The sequence below is a fragment of the Pipistrellus hanaki genome (assembly GCF_964339955.1).
Source record: "Pipistrellus hanaki genome assembly, chromosome: 9".
Taxonomy (NCBI): Eukaryota; Metazoa; Chordata; class Mammalia; order Chiroptera; family Vespertilionidae; genus Pipistrellus; species Pipistrellus hanaki.
The window spans coordinates 39,184,533-39,207,925 of NC_140511.1; the positions used below are offsets into that span (position 1 = coordinate 39,184,533).

Here is a 23,393-nt window from a genome sequence, read left to right on the forward strand (position 1 = left end):
TCATTGCTGTGCACCTCAGATTGTCCCATTCCCCAGATTTTGTAACCAATAGATTGAAGGCATATTATTTTTTAAAGCCCATAGCTATGTAATTCTGAAGGCATTTAACTGGAAGTTCCATATTTCTTTTCTCAAGGTTCAAAAAGTGCCCAAGAACTGTAGCATTTTTATGGGAAATATTTTCCAATCTACTTTGAGAACAATTTCACAGTTCTTTCAGGCTGTTTATCCTCCTGGCACCCTTTTCTGTTCACCTTCTGGCATGAAATACTCTTTCTTACTCCCAAACTGGCTAAATTCTGACCTTCCTCAAAAACTCAGCTTATTTATTTCTTCCTCTAGATCACCACGGCACTTGGGTCCATTTATGTGTACTAATTTTATGTTGCAATTGTACCTTGCCAGTCTCCATCTCTATACCATGAGCTCCTTGATAGAAGGGACTGTGATTTTATTTTCCACTTTGAGACACTGGATAGCATGCTAGTTTAATGCATGAAGCCAGGATTTGGGAGTTTTAAATCTCACACTTACAGGATGTATACCTTTGAGCAAGTCATTTAACTTTTCTGTGCCTAAGTTCCCTTATCTGTAAAATGGGCCAAATAGTAGTGGCAAACTTAAGTAACTAGCCTTTACTTCTTTTAATTAGAAACCTTTTCACTAAGTTATAGGGGAAAAATATTTTGGGATACATTTTAAAGGCAGCCTAATACTACATAAAAGGGTCACTATTTCCAAGTTAAACAAATGCAGATAACTGTTGGGGGGGAAAGAGAGACTTGAAGAGTCTGGCAGGCAATGCCGAACATCCCAGCAGTCTTTCTGCAGCATCTTCACACTGTGTGCCTTCTCATTCCAGTGATATTCAAGGTCTCTTCAGTTTCTCTTACTTGTGAGAAGGCTACCCTCTTCAGCCATGCCTGGCATCCCACACTTAGGCTCTGTCAGGGCACCTCTCTGTTTAGATGTCCCATCCCACACAACTGGGATTGAGCTGCGGTTATGTCTTTTTTTTTTTTCTTCTAAGAATATATGTAATTTAATACTGTTAATTTTATAGCACAAAATAAAACAAGCTATGATCTTCAAAACTAATTTTAAAAGCTTACACAGAAAATATTATTTTATGTCTTGACTATATCTGTGCTCAGAATTTAGGAACGACTGATAACCGCAGGCTAATGTCCTCACCAACTAAGTCTCCTGAACGCTTTCCCCCTTCATCAGTCCCTACTGGCCTCTCACTGTTCCTCATCATCGCCAGCAAACTTCAGAAATGAAGACTCTCAGACCCCGCCCCTCCTTCAGCTATTGTATTAACCCCTATGGCTTTAAGGCCTTAGCCCCGCCCCATCTCATCTCCTGGCCCCGCCCCTTCCTTTGCTCCGCCTCCTCTGTAAAGTGGAATCGTGCGTACGCACGCTCTCTCCAGCCTCCTCGTAGCGTGATGACGCAGGCGTTGGCGTAGTGACGTGAGGCGGCGGTTGCTCGCGTTTGGCTGGGGGTCGGAGCGCAGTTTAGGAACCCCGCGGGACCGTGGGGCATCCCGGCCGCCGGCGGCACGTGGTTTCCTTTGGGCTCGCGCCGCCGTGTTGTCCCCGCCCCGCCCCTTCGGGGAGAGGGAAAGTGGACAGGTTCTTTGGGGACCGAGCTGCAGCCCCAGAAAGGGAAGGGAGCCCCTGAGAGAGCCGGGCTGCGGCCCGGACCTGGGGAGCGGCGGAGCCGGGAGGGTCCCCGCTGGCAGGGTCTGAGTGAACCCGCTAGGATCCCGGCTGGTGCCAAGGAGGCAGGGCCTGGCCACCCGCGATGCTCGGGGCCCGGTGTCTGCTGCGAGCCCTGCGCTCCTGCTCCTCTGCTCCCTGCCCGAGACCCAAGCCTCCGGCCAGACTGAGCGTGCGGGACGCTCTCAGGGTCCAGAGCCCCAGTGGGGAGCGCGTTACGGTTCAGGTTGGTGTATGGGAAGGGGATGATGTGTGTGTGGGGGGGTGTTTTTTGGTTTTTTTGTTTGTTGTTTTTTTAGTGACTTACATGGCACATCCACATCTAGGTTTGCCTTGTGCTGTCGGGTCAGAACAACCCGCAGGGGAAGTTAGAAAATGTAGACAGGCAGTCCTGTGCGTTCACACTTTCCTCCTTTCGTTGGCTAACATTACTTTTCCCAAAAAACTGTTGCGATTCCTATAAAGCGCGGGAACTTTGCTCTCACGGTACCAGGGCATTGCCTGTAAACTTGTGCATCATACAGAGAAGTAAAACGAAGGAGCCCCATCTCCTTTTGCCCTTACAATGAGCACCCACAGGTGTATGGTGGTTGTGTTGAACTAGCTCCTTGAGACTAGAAAGCACGGCTGACTGTAAATATTTGTCCAACGACCATTACCTTTAATTCTACGTGTAGCCATCCCAGTATCTAAAAGGAGGCTTTATATATAACGTTTAATCAATTAGGAAAAAGAGTGGAGTGTAGCAGCTGGAAAGAGCTCTGGAGTCAAGCTGCCTAGGATTAAATCTAATTATATGGGCATATCACTTAGGTGGCCTACACCTCAGTTTCCGCTTATAAAAATGAAGGTAGTAATAGCCCTTGAGTGAGATACTAGGTATAAGAACAGGGATCTAGTCAATAAATGTTAGCTATTATTTCTCTTGCTAATAATATTTGCAGCCGCTCCACCTTGATTTCCTCTTATAGGAGCAGGCCAAGCAAGGTGGTTTGCGTATTTGGTTGCTGAAATACAGTGATACAATTACTTTTCTTGTCCTTGCATAGGCTTGAATTTTATTTATTTATTTATTTATTTATTTATTTATTTATTTATTTATTTATTTTTAGCAATATGACTAATCTACACCTCTGCATTTCTTTGGGTTTCATATTCTTTCCAGGATCCAAATCAGAATCTTTTCTTGAATTCACCTATTAATTTCACATACATTAATGATACCTTTTATGTGCTAATCTAAAAAGGTCTCGAGGATGAAGAGAACTTGGTGCCTAGATAAGAGGCTTTCATTTTAGTGCTGTGCAATCTATAATAGTATAGTAGCAGCCTAACACTTGTACTACCATACTACTGAGCACTTAGTAGCCTGAAGTGAGAGGTGCTGTAAATAAAATACACACCAATTTTGAAGAACAAAAAAAATATTTTTGTATTGATTACATATTGTTAATATTGTGGGCATAATGGTTTAAATAAAGCATTAAAATTAATTTCAGGCACAAACCTGAGGTTTGAACATGGTTTGCCTGATGAGCTCAGACTCTTAAACTCTAAGCTTTTGCTTTCTCTTCCTGAGCCTGGCTCATAGTTACAATGACTGAAATAATGGGGAGGGGGCAATCTAATCTAATTTGTTTGGGTTGAGGATGAAGCAAGTAAAAGAAGAAGAATACTGTATATGTTTGATTAGAAAACATCTGGCAATACATACCTGTGGTAGATTTATTCTTTTCCTCCATCTCCCTTCCTCCCCCATTTAAGTAGGTGGATGGGTATGTTTTTTTTTTGTTGTTTTTTTTAAGGGAGCTAAAGAGCATATCAGAAAGCGGATATAAGGCTTCCTTCCTAACTTTTGTTTCTAAAAGCCTAAGTCAGTAGAATAACTGAGTTTGCAGAGGAGGCAGTAAAGAAAGGTGGGGGGGGGGGAGGGAAATAAATTAATGTCACCTATTTTTACTTTGTTTTGTTTTAAATACATTTTTGTTGATTTCAGAGAGGAAGGGGGAGGAAGAGAGAGAGAGAAGCATCAATGATGAGACTCGTCAGTCGTTGCCTCCTCTATGCCCCCCACTGGGGATCAAACCTGAAGCCTGGGCATGTGCCCTGTCCCGGAATCGAAAGTGACCTCCTGTTCATAGGTGGACACTCAACTACTGAGCCACACTGGCTGGGCTGTTTCTTTTTTACTTTTAATGTCACCACTGAAAAAATGTAAAATTACTTATGTGGCTCCCATATTTTTGTTGGACAGTCCTGGTATGATGGCCAAAACAAGTAATTACAACAATATGATAGGTATTAGTGGCATAAATAATGAACTTAGAGAAAATAGCAAGGGAAGTCCTTAACTGTATGAGTGGGTCAAGGAAGGCTTCTTGTCTCTAGGGTATGGTGGGGACACAGAGAAAATAAAGGTCAGTACAGTCATTCCCCACATAATAATGTTTCTGTCAATGACAAATAACATAAAAGACATGGCCCCATCTATATATATAAAAGCCTGTGTGACATGTTGACCAGTGACCTCATCACTATGATGCGCACCTACCATCAGGGGAAATACAGAAGCTGCCCCCTGGTGATCAGTGCATTCCCATAGCAGGAGTGCCTCTCAGCTGATTAGCACCAGGTGCAGGGCTCACGGCTGACAGGCTCAGTCATGGCGGCATGAGCCTCTCTCAACACGCCCTCTGTGTACCCCTCCTCCATTGGGACCAGAACCAGGATCAGGACTGACTGGGCACGAGCCTGCAGCTGCTTTTGGTCATAGGCCATAGGCACACCAGTATCACCCTAGGACAGGCGCACGGAGACCGCAGCAGAGCGGCAGTGAGCCTACCAAGTTGTGGCGGCGGAGGGTGCAACAGGGCTGGGATGAGCAGGTAGCATTGGACTGCTGGTTTTGGTCCAATCCCCACAGGCCATGCTGAGGGACCCCACTGGTGCATTAATCCGTGCACCAAGCTTCTAGTTCAACCAGTTGCTATGATGCACACTGACCACCAGGGGGTAGGTTAGCTTGCTGCTGGGGTCTGGCTGATCGGGACTGGGGAAGATGGGCCGGACACGCCCTGGAGTCCTCCTGTGATCCCTCCCTGTCCCTGATCGTGCACCGATGGGGTCCCTCAGTCTGGCCTGTGCCCTCGCAATCCGGGACCCCTTGGGGGATGTTGGAGAGCTGGTTTCAACCTAATCTCTGTAGGCCAGGCTGAGGGGCTCCACCAGTGCATGAATCTGTGCACTGGGCCTCTAGTAAGATTATAATGTAGTTGAAAAATTCCTATCATCTAATGACTTGGTAATCTGAAACAGTCATAAGGTAACCCATTGCTCCTGTGTCTGTGGTGATGCTGGTGTAAACAAACCTGGGCTGCCAGTTGTTTAAAAGTATAACACATATAGCTATGTGCATAATACTTATAACGATGATAAATGAATATGTTACTGGTTTGTGTATTTGCTATGCTATACTTGTATCGTTATTTTAGAGTATACTTCTTCTATTTATAAAAAGTTTGCTATAGAATAGTATGTTATGTTAACACCTGCAGCAGCCTCATACATCTTGCATCTACCAAATGTTTAGATTGCATTATTTTCTCTTGTGCTTGAATTAATCTCCTGTTGTTTTGTGCAGTAATGTGTAGGTGTTTAGCAGCAATATTGTCTAGATTTAAGTGCAGTCTATGATGTTTCCTCAGTGAAGAAGTTGCCTAACAATGCAGTTCTCAGAATATATCTCTGTCGTTAAGTGGTACATGATTGCACAGTTTTTCTAAATAGGATCATCTTGCTTTTCCCAGACTTGTTTGATAGTTAATAAAACACCATCAATTGTTTCACAATTACTCAATATATTCTCCCTTAACTTTTCTGCTAGTTAAATTTAAGTGTGATTGGTAAGAGAGCTGTTTTCGATTGGCCTACCTAAAGACATTTTATTTGTACTCAAACCTACCTGTCATTTAAATTCAGAGTGTCTTTGAAATTTTGTGTAATATTTAATGTGTTCATACGAAGAAGTTTCTTGAGAACCCTTTGTGTATGGTATTTTGTAAAGGGGGAAAAATCCCATAAAGATGCTTCTAGTCTATCACTACATAATCTCCCTTCTTAAAATTAGATATAAAAAGAGAAAGAGACCAAAATAAGTGCCCTATTATTCATAACTCAATTAAGGAAGCGTAGGGATAGGAGAAAATATGTGAAATAGCAAATATTAGGGGGATTGGTTATGTGAATTAGACTCATCAACCTAATGGAATGTCTGGCATGTATTCAGAATGATGAGCTTTATTAACAAAACGAAACAAAAGGTGGCATGCCAAAACTATATCTTACTGTGATAAGAACCATGTTAATTTTATATATGCACCAGAGGCCCGGTGCACAAATTCATGCACTGGTGGGCTCCCTCTGCCTGGCCACTGACTGAGCTATTTGGGGCCGATCGGGGCCAGCCAGCTGGGGTGGGGGTGGGGAGGAATGCGGGAGGTTGGCTGTGGGAGTACACTGACCACCAGGTGGTCAGTGCATTGTCATAGTGACCAGTCATTCAGTTGACTGGTTGTACAGGTTGCTTAGGCTTTTATATATAGAGATAGATAGATAGGAGTGAACTAAAATGAACTGATTTGTTAAGGTAAAATTATGAGGACATTTTCCCATTTTCATTTAGTTTTCTATGGGTATATGTAATGAAAATGTAAAATGTTTACATGTTTTAAACTCACATTTAGAAATATTTCTCTTTATTAGGGATGGGTTCGTTCAGTCCGATCCCAGAAGGAAGTCTTGTTCCTGCATGTAAATGATGGTTCATCTTTGGAAAGCCTTCAGATTGTAGTAGATTCAAACTTAGAAAGTAGGTGAGTTTATTTTTAAAGTGAGTACTTTGATTTTTTTTTTTTTTTTTTCCTATCTCATCTGTTCTCATTCCCCTAATCTAGTGTTCACAGTGCACCCTGTGTGATCTTTGTAAACAAATCTGCTTCACATAGCTTTGAGGCTCAAGTTCAAATACTCAGAATCAAGATCCTTCAAGCTCGGGCCTTTCCTCCTTTACCATCTTCATGGGACAATATCTCTCCACCTATTCTTTACTTCAGTCTCTCTTAACTACCTGCAGCTTTTAATCTGATTAAGGGTAAAATTAAATATTTACCCTTATGTCATTAAGTATTTTAATGTTTTGATAGCAAGGTTTATATCATAATAAGGGTTGGGTATAATGATAATCTTGTTTATGCTGTGTTTTGTTTTTATAGAGAACTAGATTTTGGTTGTTCAGTGGAAATTCAAGGGCAGCTGGTAAAGAGTCCATACAAAAGGCAAAATGTGGAACTGAAGGCAGAAAAAATTGAAGTTGTTGGAACTTGTGATCCCAAGGTATGTTTTCTGACACTTTTATGGAGGCTATTTAGGCTTAATCAAAAACATTAGCAATTTGTTTTAGGTATGATTATTGGGAAGATGGTACTTAGAATGTGTTTATGACTTTCTAGGTAATTGAAACAGGCAATAGAGCCTAAGGAATGTAGAGAGAGTAGCAAAAAGTATATATGAAAATGACTGAGTGAGAGCTAAATATTAGTCTATGCATTTCTGTGGTGTTTGTCACAGTTGAAACTTGCCACTTTTACAAGCATCCCTAATGACAAGGGCAGACCACATTGTTAAGAAATTGACTTGCATTATCTAGAATTGTTATATCTAATATAGTAGCCATTAGCTACCTGTGACTATTTATTAATATTAAATAAATTAAAATTAAATAAAAAATTTCATTCCTCAGGGTCATTATCACATTTCAAGTGCTCAGTAGTCACATGCAACTAGTGGATACCATACTGGGTAGCACAGATAGAGAACATTACTATTTGTCACAGAAAATTCTACTGGACAGAGTATTGTAATGCTTGGGCTAAACAAAGAAACTCTGAAAATAATTTGTTTTTCCTTTTTTAGGGGGACATATGGCTATAAAATTTCACCATGTGTTTTACTATTCTTAAATTGTTCTCCCTTGAATTCTGTAGGTGTTGATTCCTTCACCTCTTCCTTCCCTTCATTTTTTGGTCATTTTTAAGTGTTCATATATTAAGGAATTTTGAACCCCTAGCAGCCCCCAGATTTCTGTTAATGTGGTTGTAAATGTAGTTAATGTAGTAAGTCTGGTGCTTCTTTCTATACAATGTAAATTACTATGTGCACAAGGCCGAAAGGAATAAAGTCTAAAAGGCTACCAGTGTAGCTCTCTTATGCAGCTTCTTTGTTGAAATTGGTTTTGGTCTGAACATTTGTTTCTGTCTTAATCTTATGAGTATGAGTAGGATTGGAAATACTTCTAGGTAAATCATAATTTTCTCTAGAAGTTTGTATACACTACTCTGCCAGATGACAGAAAGCTGTTGACCCTTCCTCATACTTAGATAGCAGCGCATGTTGGTAAACAGTGCTTAAACTGTGTCAATTGATTATGGATGATTGTGGACTTTCAAGACATTTGGGTGATTTTAAAATTAAATACCAGCAGTGTATATTTAATATATTTATATCTACAATTATGAACTCCTGTGTGCCAAAATAGATTCTTTTGCATATTTATATCCTAATCTCTCTATTTGTAAGTAGTGTTTGATAAGCTAACAGATAGAAATTTTGTAAATAACAGCTTAGTATTGGTGATATTAAGTGTATTTGTTCATGGTTCCACAGCTAATAAGTAGTTGAGCAGAATTCAAACCCTCATCTCCCTGATTCCACCCCACCACCATTCTACTTGGAATTAATGTGGACTATATTCAGTTATATCTATACATATAAAAAGGCAGTGACTGTAATGAACGCAGGCTTGACCAAACACCACAAGTCAGGCCTGCAGTCAGTGCTGTGTTGCTGTGGTGACCCAGCACTGACTGCTGAGGGGGCTGTTGATCAGTCCCGGAGAGAGAAGCAGGATCTGATCCGTAGCCTCCATGGAAGCTGTTGTCAGCCCTTGCCTCTCTCTTTTTCTCTGGGCTTCATCAGCAGCCATGCCTCTCTTTCTCTCCAGGTATCTGCAGGGGCTGCTAATCAGCCCCGCCTCTCTGATCAGGCCCGGAGACACTGATTGGCATAGAAACCGACCAATCAGAACCAAATCTGGGTGAACTGTGAGGAGCCAGTGGCTGCCTAGAAGACAGAGCTTTTGATGCTGACTGGCATAGAAACTGACCAATAAGAACCAAATCTGGGTGAATTGCAAGGAGCCAATGGCTGCCTAGGAGGTGGAGTTTTTGACACTGACTGGCATGGAAACACACCAATCAGAACCTAATCTGGGTGAACTGCGAAGGCAGAACCTAAGGTGGGAGTGAGGAGAGGTTTTAAGGCAGTTGGGGGCGAGATCAGGCTGGCAGGAGAGGTCAGTTGGAGGTGAGATCAGGCCAGCAGGGGAGGGCAGTTAGGGGAATCAGGCAGACAGAGGCAGTTGGGGGCCATCAGGCAAGCAGGAAAAGGGGTTAGGGGTGATCAGGCAGGCAGGAAGAGGCAATTAGGGGCAGGCAGGCAGGTGAGCGGCTAAGAGCCAGCGGTCCCACATTGTGAGAGGGATATCTTACTGCTGATTTAGGCCCCAGCCCCCTGTGGGGTGGGGCCTAAACCAGCAGTCGAACATCTCCCAAGGAGTCCCTCATTGGAGAGGGTGCAGGCTGGGCTGAGGGAACACCTCCCCTACCACCGTGCACAAATTTCGAAGAAATAAATAAATAGTTTTGTTCTAAAGCACTACTATTTTGAAAATGCCCTGGAAACTATTTTTTCAGCTTCTAATTTCCCCCCCACTTATTGGCAGGATTTCCCTTTAAAATATAAAGACAGACCTCCTCTGGAGTATCTGAGACAATTTCCTCATCTTCGGTGTAGAACTAATGCCCTGGGTTCCATACTGAGAGTTCGCAGTGAGGCCACAGCTGCTATTCATTCTTTCTTTAAGGTAAGCTGTTTTGTTTCTCAAGTGGTCTGTCTTGTAACAAAATTGAATAATGGTAACACTGGAATATTATCCTGAAAATACCCTTTTCTCACATGGTACTATTTTGGGGGGTTGATATGAAATTTTCTCTTTATCACTGGTTCTGAGCAATTTGATTATGATGTGCCTTGGCACAGTTTTCTTTATGTTTCTCATGTTTGGTGTTTGGTGAGTATCTTGGCTCAATTTTTTATTTTCAACTATTATATTTTCAAAATCTTTCATGTTTCTTTACTCCTTTCAGGACTTCAACTGCCCAAATATTTGACCCCTTCAGTGATATATCCAGAACTCACTGATGTTCTTTTCTTTCCTTTTTTAAAATTATTTTTTTCTTTGTGTGTTTCTTTTGGATGATTTGTATTGCTTTGCCTTCAAGTTAATTTATCTTTCCTTCTACAATACCTAATTTGTTATTTCTATCCAGAGTGTTTTTATCTTACACATTATAGGTTTCATATCTAGATGTTTGATTTAGACCATTTAAATAAATATGTCTTCCTTTTCTCTACTTAACTTTTGAACATATACAATATAGTTTTGAACATATACAATGCAGCAAAAGGACTGTTTTTATGTCCTACAAGAGGCCTGGTGCATGAAAATTCATGCACTGGAGGGGAGGTTCCTCAGCCCAGCCTGCCCCCTCTCACAGTCTGGGAGCCGTCAGGGGCAGGAGGTGACCCGGCAATGAGGTGAAGGCGATGCCCCCATCACAACTCTGCTCCTGCCACTGCCAGCAGCACAAACCTCGGCTGGCTCTTGTTACCTGAGTCTCAGGTGGCCCTGGGTGGCTAGGCAGCTGCCATCTGAGGCTTGCTTGTGCCTCAGGCTGGCACTGGGTGGTTGGAGGTCTGAGAGGACTGGGGGACTCCAGAGGCAGTCACTCTGGCAGGGCTGAGGGGACTGGGCACTTCCATCTTGTGGCTGTGGGTGCCACTGTGTTGGAGGGCAAGGCAGTCTATTAGCATATTTCCTCCTTATTGGCTGTGGGTGCTGCCATATTTGAGGGTGGGAAGCCAATTAGCATATTCCCTTCTTATTGGCTATGGTCACTGCCATCTTTGTGATGGTATGAGGGTCAATTAGCATATTCCCTCTTTATTAGATAGGATTCTTCTGGTTTTAACACACTTGTCAATTATGAGTCAATTTTGACTTATTAATCTCCTCATTATGGATTATGTGTCCCTACCTCTTTACATACCTGCAAATCTTTGGTTATCTGTAAATTTTAAGCTTCTTAAGCTTTATTCTGGTATGCAGTTATTTGAAAACTTTGATCCTTTGGACATTGGTTTTAAGTGGGTCTGGAGAAGTTCTCAATCTAGGACTAATTACTTCCCACTATGGAGGCAAAGCCTTTCTGGGTCTCTGCCAAATGCCATGGGGATTACTAGCTTTTCCAATCTGGCTTGTTCAGACACAGTTTTCAGCCACATGTGAATACTAGACACTGTTTTCACTCATCTTTTTGGGTGGTTCTTTCTCTGGCCTTGGATAGTTTCCTCATGAGCATTTGCTTGATCATTCCTGTACCTGATACTCCATGTCTGGAGTTCTCTGCCCAGCTCTCTCCTCTCTGGTACTTTAGCCACTTTTGTCTTCTGAGACTCTCAGGGAGTCTGCTGGGCTCCACTCTATTACTCCCTCTCCCTGCCATGGCCTGGAAAACCTCAAGATAGTAAGCTGGGCTGCTGGTGTGTTTTCTTTCCATCTCTCAGAAATCACTGTCCTTTGATGTCTGATATTCAGTATCTCAAAAACCTTTCTTTAATGTGGTTTTCTTGTAGGTTTTTTTGTTTTGCTTTTGTGTTTTTGGTTTTTCGGGTTGGAGGGTAAATCTGGCCCGTTTCTCCATCTTGATCATAGACATATTTTATATATGTTGTTAGCGCAGATTTTGAGTTACTGAAGTAAATCAGTTAGATTGATCTAATGACTTAAAGACATTTTGCCTAGTTTGGTTTTGCCTTTTTGCCATTTCCTCCACTGGGGAAAGCCATAGTGAAGTGTTGTTGGTAAGTTGATGAGGTAAAGGGATGTGCTGGGCCAGCTCAGCCAAGGGTTCAGTGAGCCTGAGGGAGGGTGGTGAAGGATTGAAGAAAAGACAGACAAGATAATATAGCTGGTTCTCCGTGGATCTCCTGTGCCTCAGTGGGTCTCCTGTGCCTGGTTGAGGCCACAGAGAGAGATCCAGATGGCAAGCTGAGCCTTTGTTTTATAGACAGAGGTAAACAAGGTAGTGGTCACAATAGTTACAATGTTCTTGTGAGTTTCACTTGTTTTGGCAGCACTTGCTGCACCTCCCACAGCCCATTAGCTACCCCATTGGATATAGGGGGTGTCATAAGGTCAAGCTTAATTATGCTAAGAGGGCTGTGCCCTCTAAACTGGGACTTGTTTGTGGCTTTGCCAACAGGTCAGTCCCAGCCTTAACCCTATAGCCGCTCCCTACAAAGGGACCCTTCCCCTGTGAATGGGGAGGAGGGGAGGGACAAAAGGCAAGGAGTGATCCCGAAAATAAAGTTAAGTTATTCCATGCGCTTTGGAACTCTTCTTATGCCACTTGTTCAGATCCAGCTAATTTGCAGAGATTGTTTAATAACATACCCTTCCTTGTATCCAAATTTATGCAGGCCTTGAGGTATTGTAGCATGCCAGGAGAGTTCTTGCACTTTAAAAAGTTCCTGCAGAGTTGACTTCTGGTAAAAACAAAACAAAACAAACAAACAAAAAACAGCTGAAGAACATCATGACTTTAAATCATACACTGTATTTTTGAATAAATAAAGGAAAATAAATCACATTATACAATATCATCCCATTTTAGTTCGAAAGAAGGCATTTACATGTATTCTCATAAACTTTCTTATACAACTCCCATATGATTTTTCAGTAGCGCTTGAACCACCGAACAGAAAATTGGTTCCGATTTTAAAAGTTTTCCCCTCTATGGCTTTAACAGCTCGTGAAATTGGACCAGTTTTAATTCTGAAAGTTTTATAGATTTTGGCCACTAGATGGTGGTATTGGCAGTCCATTGACAAGTGGGCTTTACCTACTTTACATATTGCTTTATTGAAGCTTTTGTAAAAATGTAAACAATTTAAAAATAAGGAAAGAAGCTAGAAAAAATATGAAGTAAAAATAAAAATAAAAATTTTTAAAGATACTTTAAGTAGTTTAAAAGAAATTTTAGCACTGTTGGTGATAATTATAAAGAAGGTACTTATTGTAAAGAACTGGAAAATATAATCTTGATACCAACTCCTATAATGTTACCCATTGTTTGTAAGATAATGAGGATTGAATTGTTTAAAGAACTCACAGGAGAGCGATAGGTCATATTACATAATCGTTATATGTTTTCTAGTATTTGGTACTATTTCTGGGAGTTGTTAGGTTAGACTTCCAAAAAAGATGTTAAAGCTTAAAATGTAAAATCTTCATAAATTTCAAATCTAAAAATATAAGAAAAAATAAACTTGAGCAGTACCTTTTAATTAGGATATTTTAAGCATCTAGAGTTATTTATTTTGGGTTGATTATCAAAAGTTTTTTTGTATAACTTGGTTTTCTCATAAAATTGACACGTTTGCTATGTACTAAAACTTGGCTATCTAGAATCCTCAAGGAAAAAGTTATTTAGAACTGAGTTTCTCAAAAACAGAATTATCTCTTGAGGCACGAATTTTTCTAAATACCAGCGGAAATTATCCTCCAATGGGTTGCATACGTCCCTGGCTTCCTAAATTGAGCCAGAAAACGCTTGCCCGCCCTTTCTTGCTGAGTCAAGGGTCTTCCTTTGAGTATCAGATTTTCGCTCTTCTGAATGGCATTGCTTTCAAAGCCTGCCACGGTGTGGAGTATTCCTTGCCCCTGTGTTGAATGACCCGACTGCTGTCTCTTTGAATTCCTGTGATTGCTTTCTGTGGATTTTTTCTCTCCTTTTGCTTTTACTTTTTGTTGCCAGGGGTGTGCCTATAACTAGCATTGGTTGCCATATTTTGTTGTTGTTATTGTTCATTCTGATAAATAAGGATACTTATTTTTTTGGGGGGTGGGGGGGGGATATAGTCCATGAGTCATTGAGTGGTGTCTGTGGGCCTTAGTACACCAATGTGTGTGAAATCATTACCTGTAATTTTCAAATGCTCAGTGCCTTATAAAATAGTTGGTTGTAGAATGTGTATCTTTCAAAATATTTAGGTATTTACAGGTAGTGGGTGCAATCTGAAAAATTTGATGAAAATGTGTGCTTTTATTTTTGGTTCCTTGTCTGGCCTTCATACCTTTTCTGTGGGAGAGAGTAAGTATCTCACACTCGTTGGAGCATCTCCTGACAGGGCTTCTTCACTCCTTGCTGCTTATTTTCCATTTTATCTTTCTGCTTCCCTATCTGCTTTTTCACTTTTTGACTTTATTCTCATTGCTTTATTATTCTTCCTTTGTATCTTTTATAGCTTTTGGCGGTAATGTTCTAGACTTTGATATGATAAGCCTTGCAACGGCATTAAGCCTTAAAAGGTTAGGTGACACCTTTTAAAAGGTTTAGCATTAATGGAGCATTAAGAATAACTCCCATTACTCAAGTGATTTTTTAAAAAAAATCTCATACAGTTATTTTTATAAGATTTACAGTGTTGTTTCTTGTGGCAGTTGACCAGTTCTAACTTAGGGGATTATATTTAACCGTTAAATTTTCTCCTCCCTCTTCCCCACCCTCGTTTCCTTTGGATTTTTCATTTCCTTTCTTTGTTTACTGCGCTCATGCTCATAGTTGCCTGCACTTGTGTGGAATAAATGATTCATGTCCATAATTCTTGGCTCCTGAGAGATAAAAATTTTATGCAGTAATGTTGTTATTGATTATTTTTTATTTGTTCTCTATAATGTGCCCTGCAGCACCTCTAGGCATGTTGCTCCCAGATTAAGTACATGTTTGAATACTTTCTAAAACTCCTAATTTAGAGTTTGAATATTTAATCTGTCTGCATCCTAAGGCAAGTTGTTAACTGCATACTTTGTATCTTAGCCAGAATACTTGAACGTTTTTATGAAGGGGGCAAACTGGGAGGTCCCTGGTAACACCCTGAGACACTTTATATTCCACAAGTGATAGGCAAAATTTAGCAGAGGTTAGAAGTGTATTATATGAATTTATTGTGTTGATTTCAAGACCACAACTTTTCCATTAAACACATACTATTCTGCCTTTGCAGCCTAAGTCCCCTTTAGTTACCTCCATCTCCACCCTGTACCATTTATGCTGAATGTAACTTTTTGCCTATATCCATAGTAAAAAATGAAAGAAGCTTAACCTTGAAGTTGTTGGGTTATTTCAGACCAACTAGCAATAGCTTTTGTGGTTCACTAATGGAAACAGTCTCAGACTTTGGAGCGGAAAATTTTCAATTGGGTACCTCAGTAATTTGCTGCTCAGAATCTTCCTTGAGGCAAAGGAAGTGCACTGCCTGTGCTGTGTGCAGCGCTCTGTGCTGTCAATATAATGACAGGCTTCCTAAAAATCATTTCTGCCTTGTTTGCTGTTCATTTCTTTAGTCCCTATTTGTCAACCTTAATTTTTCTCCTTTTCGGTGGTTTGTTACAATTTAGGATCTCATTTCAAAATAACTGAACTTTACATTGGTCACTTTGTATTCCTTTAGCAATGTGGGCAACATTATTATACATTAACCCTGAGTGGGTTAGTGTGTGTGTGTGTGTGTGTGTGTGTGTGTGTGTGTGCGTGCGCGCGCGCCACCAGTAGGTTCAAAAAGTGGAAGAAACAGTACCAGAGGGAGACCTTGAAGACCTAGGTTCCACTCCTGGGTTGTCACTGGCTAGCTGTGTGACTTGGGAATTCATTAAACCTTTCTGGACCTCAATTTCTTTATCTTTGAAAATTAGGAAATTGGACTAGATAATGTCTAACTCATTTTTTAATTTAAAATTATTTTGCTTCAATTAATAGTAAAACTCAGCTTGATATTTACTAGGTTTATTTGGGGAGTTAGGAAAGGATTTGATATGGCATTCTCTTAATGCTATTTTAAGAGTATAATGATCTGTGTTCCTGGAATGTTTTCATATACAAATATACTGAAAAAAGTGGCTTTTCTCTTTCTTGCAGGACAATGGTTTTGTGCATATTCATACTCCAATAATCACATCCAATGACTGTGAGGGGGCTGGAGAACTCTTTCAAGTTGAAGTAAGTTGTTCTTCCCATTTGGAGGATATATTGCTCTCTGATATTTTTCATCTGAAGATTTGTTTTACATTTAATAAGAGCTATGTGGAGAGATCATGACCGGAACCTGAAAATTTGTCAATAATAATACTTTAAAAAGTATGTAAAAATTCAAACTTCTCTAATTCCTGTCCTACCACCTTCATTACTTACATTGTAACTAAAATAAGTAGATTTTTAGTCTAGTACTCCATTTGCTTTTCTTATATATCTATGAATTGGTGAACTAAAGAAACTTGAAGAGATTAATAAAGATTCTAAGATATCCTTTGTGCAAATGCAGCCCCCAGTTAATATTTTTTATATGTCATATTTTAAAAGATACATTAAAATAGAAAAATTTACATGTGACTATATTATTTTTCAAGGTCTATAAAAAATACGTTTTTCATAAGAAATCATATATGATCTGTACACTTTACAAAGGCTCTTATTTTAATTCTTTATTTAGCAATCGTTTTTTGAGCTCCTAATACGTTCCAGGCATTGTCAGCCTGCCTGTGAAGGTCATTTAAAATTTACTAGTGTTTTGACTTGTGGGCAGTTGAAAGCCCTTTCATTTGCCAGTCTGCCATCCTGATTAAAATCATTGGCCAGTAGTATAATGGGACAAAAATAAATGTATATGGATGAGTAGTGCTTTTTATATTTCTTTCATTTACTCACTGATTTCTTTATCTCTGAGAAGTCAAGATTCTTTTCATACAAGACATATATAACTTCTCTCTCTCATTCAGTATGTTTTCATTCTTCTTTAGGATTTTAACCACAATTGCCATATAAAATTAACTATTAAGTTTCAGGTGTACAACTTAGTACTTAAACATTTATATAATACTAGAGGCCTGGTGCATGAAATTCGTGCATGGGGCGGGGAGGGGTGTCCCCTCAGCCCAGCCTGCACCCTCTCCAATCTGGGACCCCTCAAGGGCAGTCGGACATTTCTCTCACACAATCCAGGACTGCTGGCTCCCAACTACTCGCCTGCCTGCCTTCCTGATTGCCCCAACTGCTTCTGCCTGCCAGCCTGATCACCCCCTAACCACTCTGCTGCCTGATTGATGCCTAACTGCTCCCCTGCCAGCCTGATTGCCCCTCCCCTGCAGGCCTGGTCACCCCTATCTTCCCTCCCCTGCAGGCCTGGTCACCCCTAACTGTTCTCCCCTGCAGGACTGGTCCCCCTCAACTGCTCTTCCCTGCAGGCCTGGATTCCCCCTAAATGCCCTTCCCTGCAGGCCCGGTCCCCCCAACTTCCCTTCTCTGCCAGTCTGGTCATCCCTAATTGCCCTCCCCTGCAGTCTTGATCACCCCCAACTGCCCTCCCTTGCAAGCCTGATCCCTTCCAACTTCCCTCCCCTGCTGGCCATCTTGTGTCCACATGGGGGCAGCCATCTTGTGTGTTAGAGTGATGGTCAATTTGCGTACTACTCTTTTATTAGATAGGATAGAGGCCTGGTGCATGGGCGGGTGCCAGCTGGTTTGCCCTGAAGGGTGTCCCTGATCAACGTGGGGGTTTCCTTGGGGTGTGGGGCAGCCTGAGCTATGGGCCTGTCGTGGTTTGCAGGCCAGCCATGCCCCCTGGCAACCCAGGTGGAGGACCTGCTATCTGGGATTTATTTATCTTCTATAATTGAAACTTTGTAGCCTTGAGCAGAGCCAAGCCTTCTGCTTGCTCTGTGGCCACAGCCATTTTTGTTGGGATTTATTTATTTTCTATAATTGAAACTTTGTAGCCTTGAACAGCAGAGGCCAAGGCTGTCCAGGGCTGCGGAAGGTTGGCTTCCTCCATTGCTGGGAAAACGCAAGCCTCCTGCTTGTTCTGTGGCCGCAACCATCTGGGTTGTGTTAATTTGCATACTCCTGACTGGCTGATGGGCGTGGCTTGTGGGTGTGATAGAGAGATGGTTAATTTATATATTACTCTTTTATTAGATAGGATTTCTGAAGCTAAACAACTGTTCTATATTCATAGTATTTCAGGTCCTGGTTAAGTAATTTTGTGATGGAATTAGACTTGCCTATTCAGAGTACCTGAAGATGCTCCTAAATTCATTGATTCTAGACTTCTACAGTCAGGATCTAAATCAGGTTTCAGGGATTTGTAGCTTTTGGCTATGACCTTCTGTCTTTGTTGTTTTCAGAAGTTCATCTCTAAGACTTGTCTTCTGCCCCCCTATCCTTTGAAAGCATTGCTTCTCATTTCCACCCCACAGACCTGTGTCCTTCCAACCTTCATTATGTTAATTTTCTGCTCACTGCATGTGGCATCAAAGGAGTTTGAATTTTGGTACCCCACTATTAGGAAGGAACAGTTTCATATTTAAAGTTTAGCTTCTCTTAATAGTGCTCTTTTTTTGCTCTGACAACACTGAGGTGTCAGGTTTGATGACAACAGTAACAAGCCACTTTGAAATGCACAGTAAGAACATGCACTTCTAAACGCTGCTGAGAAGTGAATGCTTGACTCATTATTTTAGTTTTCTTTTTCCTCAAGTCTTTTTCCTGCTTTAAGACGGTGGATATTTGTTAAGGGTTGGGGACTGCTGAATGCATATGTAGAAAGTTCCATTCAGGACATTCGTTATTCAGCAGACATTTTGTATCATCTGTGTTCAAGATGCTGTGCTCAGTGTTATGAGGGATATGAAGATGTGACTGAGGTTCTGTCCTGTAGAGGTAGAGAGTTGGCAGGGTCAATGGAGGCAGGAGCATGCTTTTCCTTCACTCTTACTTAGTATCTTACAGTATTCCTTGATGTACACGTTTTCCTCTTTGTTTAAGGCCCCGAGTCTCCACAGTTATGGTTGGTCTTTATGATACTAGAGTAACTAGTTTGTCTCTGAGAAGATAAAAGAGACTAAAGGAAGAATTAGAGATTGATGGGAAATAGGTGAAACTGCCTTATGTTTATATTTGAGGATATAGTGTTGCCAGTTGTGATATGGAATCTAGAGGAAAATTATGATAGTAAGGATTGACTTGGTTAGAAAAATCTTCAAAGCCATTATGTGACTTGGCTATACCCTAGGGAGAGTATTCCAGGTGGGAATCAATGTGAGCAGAGTCTTGAGTGTGAAGTAGCAGGATTTTTATTGGAATCTGGATGGACAGACTGGAAGGTTCATATTGGTGGGTAGCTATAAGAATGAGGAAATGGAGCAGGTTTTTCAAAAAACAAGTTTATACCATAAAATTCACTCGTGTAGGTATACATTTTCCTGGATTTTAATATATTCATAGGTTGTACAGTCATTATCATCATCTAAGTAAGGAGCTTTTTCACCACCCCCAAATGAAACCTGGTATCCATTAGAAGTTCCTTCCCATATGCACCCCCAGCTGTAGGTCACCTAAAACTACTTCATAGATTTTCCTTTTCTGGACCATTTTATATAAATGGGATCATACAACATATGGTCTTTTGTGTCTGAATTCTTTCACTTAGCATAAAGTTTTTGAGGTTTATCCATATTGTAGCATATATCAGTACTTAATAACTTTTCATATTCAATTGGTATTCTATTGTATAGATATACAACATTTGTTTATCCGTTTAGCAGATGATGGATATTTGGATTGTTTCCACCTTTGAGCTATAATGAGTAATGCTACTATGAGCATTTGTGAAAACATTTGGATGATTTCATTTCTCTTGGGTGGAATTGCTGGGTCATATGGTAACCCTGGTTTGAGAAACTGCCAAAGCATTTTTCAAAGTGGCTTCACCATTCTACATTCCCATCAGCCATGTTCCTCTACATCATTGCCACTTTTTATTGCCCTTTTTTTTATTATAACCATACCAGAGTGTGTGAAGTGGTATCTTGTGGGTTTTCTTTTTTTCTTTCTTAACTGATTTTAGAAAAGAGGAAAGGGGGTGAGAAAGAGAGAAAAAGAAAGAAAATTGCATTGATCAGTTGCCTCCTGCACATGCCTCAACCAGGAATCCAACCCAAAACTTGAGTATGTGCCTTGACCAGGAATCAAACTTGCCACCTTTTGGTGTATTGGATGCCTCTCCAACCAACTGAGCCAACTGTGGGTTTTCTTTTTGCTTTTTGCTTTTGAATATTTACAGTTTATATGTAAATGTGTTATTCACATTTAAACTTTTAATTACAATTCTTCTTTGCCAGTGTGTGATGAGTAAATGGTTATACATTATGAAATTCAATTAGACTGAGAAAAATCTAAAAGAAGTACTTCATAAAATGGGAACACTGCTCAAGTCTAGAATTTATACACTGAAGTACTTTATAAAGTGAAGAAGGAACTGAAAGTGTAAAGCTATTAAATGGAATGCAAGGAGACGTGTGCAATTTTATATCTGAATCTTATATGTGGAAAATCTCATACCTAGAGTTTTATATGAATCTCATACTGTGTTCTGAAGTTTGGCCCTAGGTTGGTTTGCATTTTTTATTATTTTGGTAACATATAAATTGTGTGTGTGTGTGTGTGTGTGTGTGTGTGTAATAAAATTTACCATTTTACACATTTGTAAGTGTACAATTCACTAGTGTCTTCATCCTAAGGATTTTTTTAAAAATATATATTTTATTGATTTTTTTACAGAGAGGAAGGGAGAGATATAGTTAGAAACATCAATGAGAGAGAAACATCCATCAGCTGCCTCCTGCACACCCCCTACTGGGGATGTGCCCGCAACCAAGATACATGCCCTTGACTGGAATTGGACCTGGGGCCTTTCAGTCCGCTGGCCGGTTCTCTATCCACTGAGCCAAACCCGCTTTGGCCATCCTAAGGATTTTAAGGGTGGAGATTTTAGGGGCGCTCCCAGGGGAAGATCTCAATAGAATATTCAGCAGATTTCCAGGTGTGTCCTTTCAGGGTCTAGGTCTCCACTGAATGATTGGCCAGCACCAGGGTGGGGTCATTATTCAGTGCAGCTGATCCTGAGGTCAGCCTTGTCTGCTGGTCTGGTTTTGCTGCTTTTCTGGGCCTGGAACTAAAATACAGCCGAGGCCTAGATGTTATCTTTAGGGAGGTAAGGTTAGGAGGTTCAAACCTCATGCTGGGTGAGAAACAGTACTGTGGGGCCAAGGCCCCACACTACTGTCCCTGGCTAGGCACCTTGGTGACCTTCTGGCCCATCATCCTTGCTCTGCTCATGTGTGTCTAACTGCCTACCACCTGACTAACACTATGCTTATAGGTTGTATAAATTAATGGAAATAACATTTATGAAAACTTAAAATTGCTATTCAAAAATAAGGAAAACTTAATAAGCAGGAGAAAACCAAAGTTTCCCTTTTCCAAGCTGTTGTGCATTCTAGAAGTTATTGGACAGAATTTTGATGCTTGCAAATTTTTTTGGCTAGGTTATTTATGGCACACGTCATTTTGGTTATGCTTGATGTTTTCACTTTTTAATGCTCTTATCTGTTTTTTTTTTAAATTTTTAGATGGTATGAGGGCTAACCCAGGTCAAACTTCTTTTCAAAACAGTTCTTTTTCAGCTAATGTTAATCTTTCCTTTCTTCCAGCTCCTGTTCTACTTGTGTTCAGTTGCTGTAGCCTGTTTTAATATCCAGTTCTTTAATCGCTTCTTGACATCAATTTTGTTTCTCATCTAGATTATAAGCTCCTTTTGGGGAAGAACTGTGTCCTCTGTGCCACAGGACACAGATAGAACATTTGGGTACCTGTTTATTATTATTTTCTGTAGGCTCTTTTCATTTGCAGAACTTTCAACCTTAAGATTTGCCATTTTCTTTTCTGTGAGGATGTTTGTAGCTCAAGCTAAGGCCCTGTTTCTGCCTGTACAGGTGAAAAATGCATAGTCCTATCCGGGAAGATAGATAAGAGACTTACAGTAATGTTTGCCCCTGGGCATAGGGCCTACTGTTCTAGATTCTTTGAATTTTTTTATTTTAGGTTTGTGTTACTTAAAAACAACAAAAAGGTAGTGCACAATTCAGAAGTTACAAAAGCCAGTTTCTCTTCCACCCCTGACTTGCAGCTACCCTCTTATTCTTTCCCATAGACGTCACTGTTACCTGTTCCTCTCTAGAGAGTTTGTACCAAACTCTGTCAGCAATATGTGTGATGCTGTTACTTATGAATTAGCTGTCAGTGTGTGTTGCCGACATTTAAAACTTTTTAATTTGATGTGTTGCTTTTTCAATGAAAAGAGAAAGTGCCATAATAGAACTAAGAAAAGCAAACCTTGTTTTCAAGGGCACTGAGAAGAGAACTGGCTGGTGTGCTCTCACTCATCTCGTGTTTTTGCCACTTCCACTGTGAAGTGAGGATCTTGTGAATTAACACCATGGTAAAAATATATTCCCTTAGATTCTGAATTGACACAGCCTACTGCTGCTGCTTCCTATTGGGAAGACTGCGCTATTTCTTCCATGATCGAGTATCCACCAAATAGAGTACATTCTTAAAATGATCTAATCCCCATTAGACACACTGGACTAAAATTGCACTATTTGATTCATCCTGTAAATATTTGTTAAGCCTTGTGTTTTTTTTCTTAAAAGTTCTGTGCTAGTGCTATTTGACTTACAAAGTTATTTCCGTTTTGTCTCGCAGAAACATGAATTTGCAAGATATTTTTAAATAGGAAAAACAAAATTCTGCAATAATAAATGCCACCAAAATAATGTGAATTTGATTTGTATTTCCAAAATAGCTAGTGAAATTGAATATCTTTCCATATATCAGTTGACCATTTGTATGTCTTTTTGGGAGAGGTGTCTGTTCAGGTCTTCACAGTGGCCAAGACCTGGGGGTAATCAAAGTGTCCTTTGATAGAGGATTAGATAAAGAAGATGTGGTACATATATACTATGTAATATTAAAAAGATGAAATAGTGCCATCTGCGGCAACATGGATGGTCCTTGAGAATATTACACTAAGTGAAATCTGTCAGAAAAAGCTATGAACCATATGATTTCACTCATATATGGGATATAAAACTGAAATTAAGCCCAGGTGGTGTTGCTCAGTGGTTGAATGTTGACCAAACAACCAAGATAGAGAGGTTGCTGGTTCAGTTCCCAGTCAGGCCACATACCCAGATTGTGGATTGGATACTTGGTTGGGGCCCTTTCGAGAAGCAGCCGATGTCTGTCTGTGTGTCTCTCTCTCTCTCTCTCTCTCTCTCTCTCTCTCTCTCTCTCTCTCTCTCTCTCTCTCTTCTCTCTGTCTTTCCCTTCCTCTCTCTAAATATCAATTAAATAAAAAAGAGTCTCCAGGTGATTCGAATGTGTCTTCAGGGGTATATACAGAATAGTAGAAGTCCCATGTTCATAGACTCAGCTTTGCTAAATAAATCCCAATTTTTACAGGAAGTAAAGAAAGAATTTAACTCCTACCAGTAGGGTGCGCTGTTCTGCATCTTTGTCAACACCTGATATTTTCAGT

At 40.5% G+C, this 23,393-nt stretch overlaps 1 protein-coding gene across 3 annotated transcripts in view; it reads left to right on the forward strand.

The window, feature by feature from the left end:
* Positions 1-1,442: 1,442 nt before the first annotated feature.
* NARS2 (asparaginyl-tRNA synthetase 2, mitochondrial) overlaps positions 1,443-23,393 on the forward strand; it is a 112,777-nt gene continuing 90,826 nt past the window's right edge. For 2 of the 3 annotated variants that reach the window (XM_084894434.1, XM_084894436.1), the window contains exons 1-5: positions 1,443-1,950; positions 6,486-6,595; positions 6,995-7,115; positions 9,562-9,702; positions 15,878-15,958. In XM_084894434.1, the coding sequence (XP_084750560.1) occupies positions 1,810-1,950; positions 6,486-6,595; positions 6,995-7,115; positions 9,562-9,702; positions 15,878-15,958 (594 nt within the window). In that variant the 5' untranslated portion in view covers positions 1,443-1,809. The remainder of the gene's footprint in view (positions 1,951-6,485; positions 6,596-6,994; positions 7,116-9,561; positions 9,703-15,877; positions 15,959-23,393) is intronic. The other variant, XM_084894435.1, reaches the window with a different exon arrangement.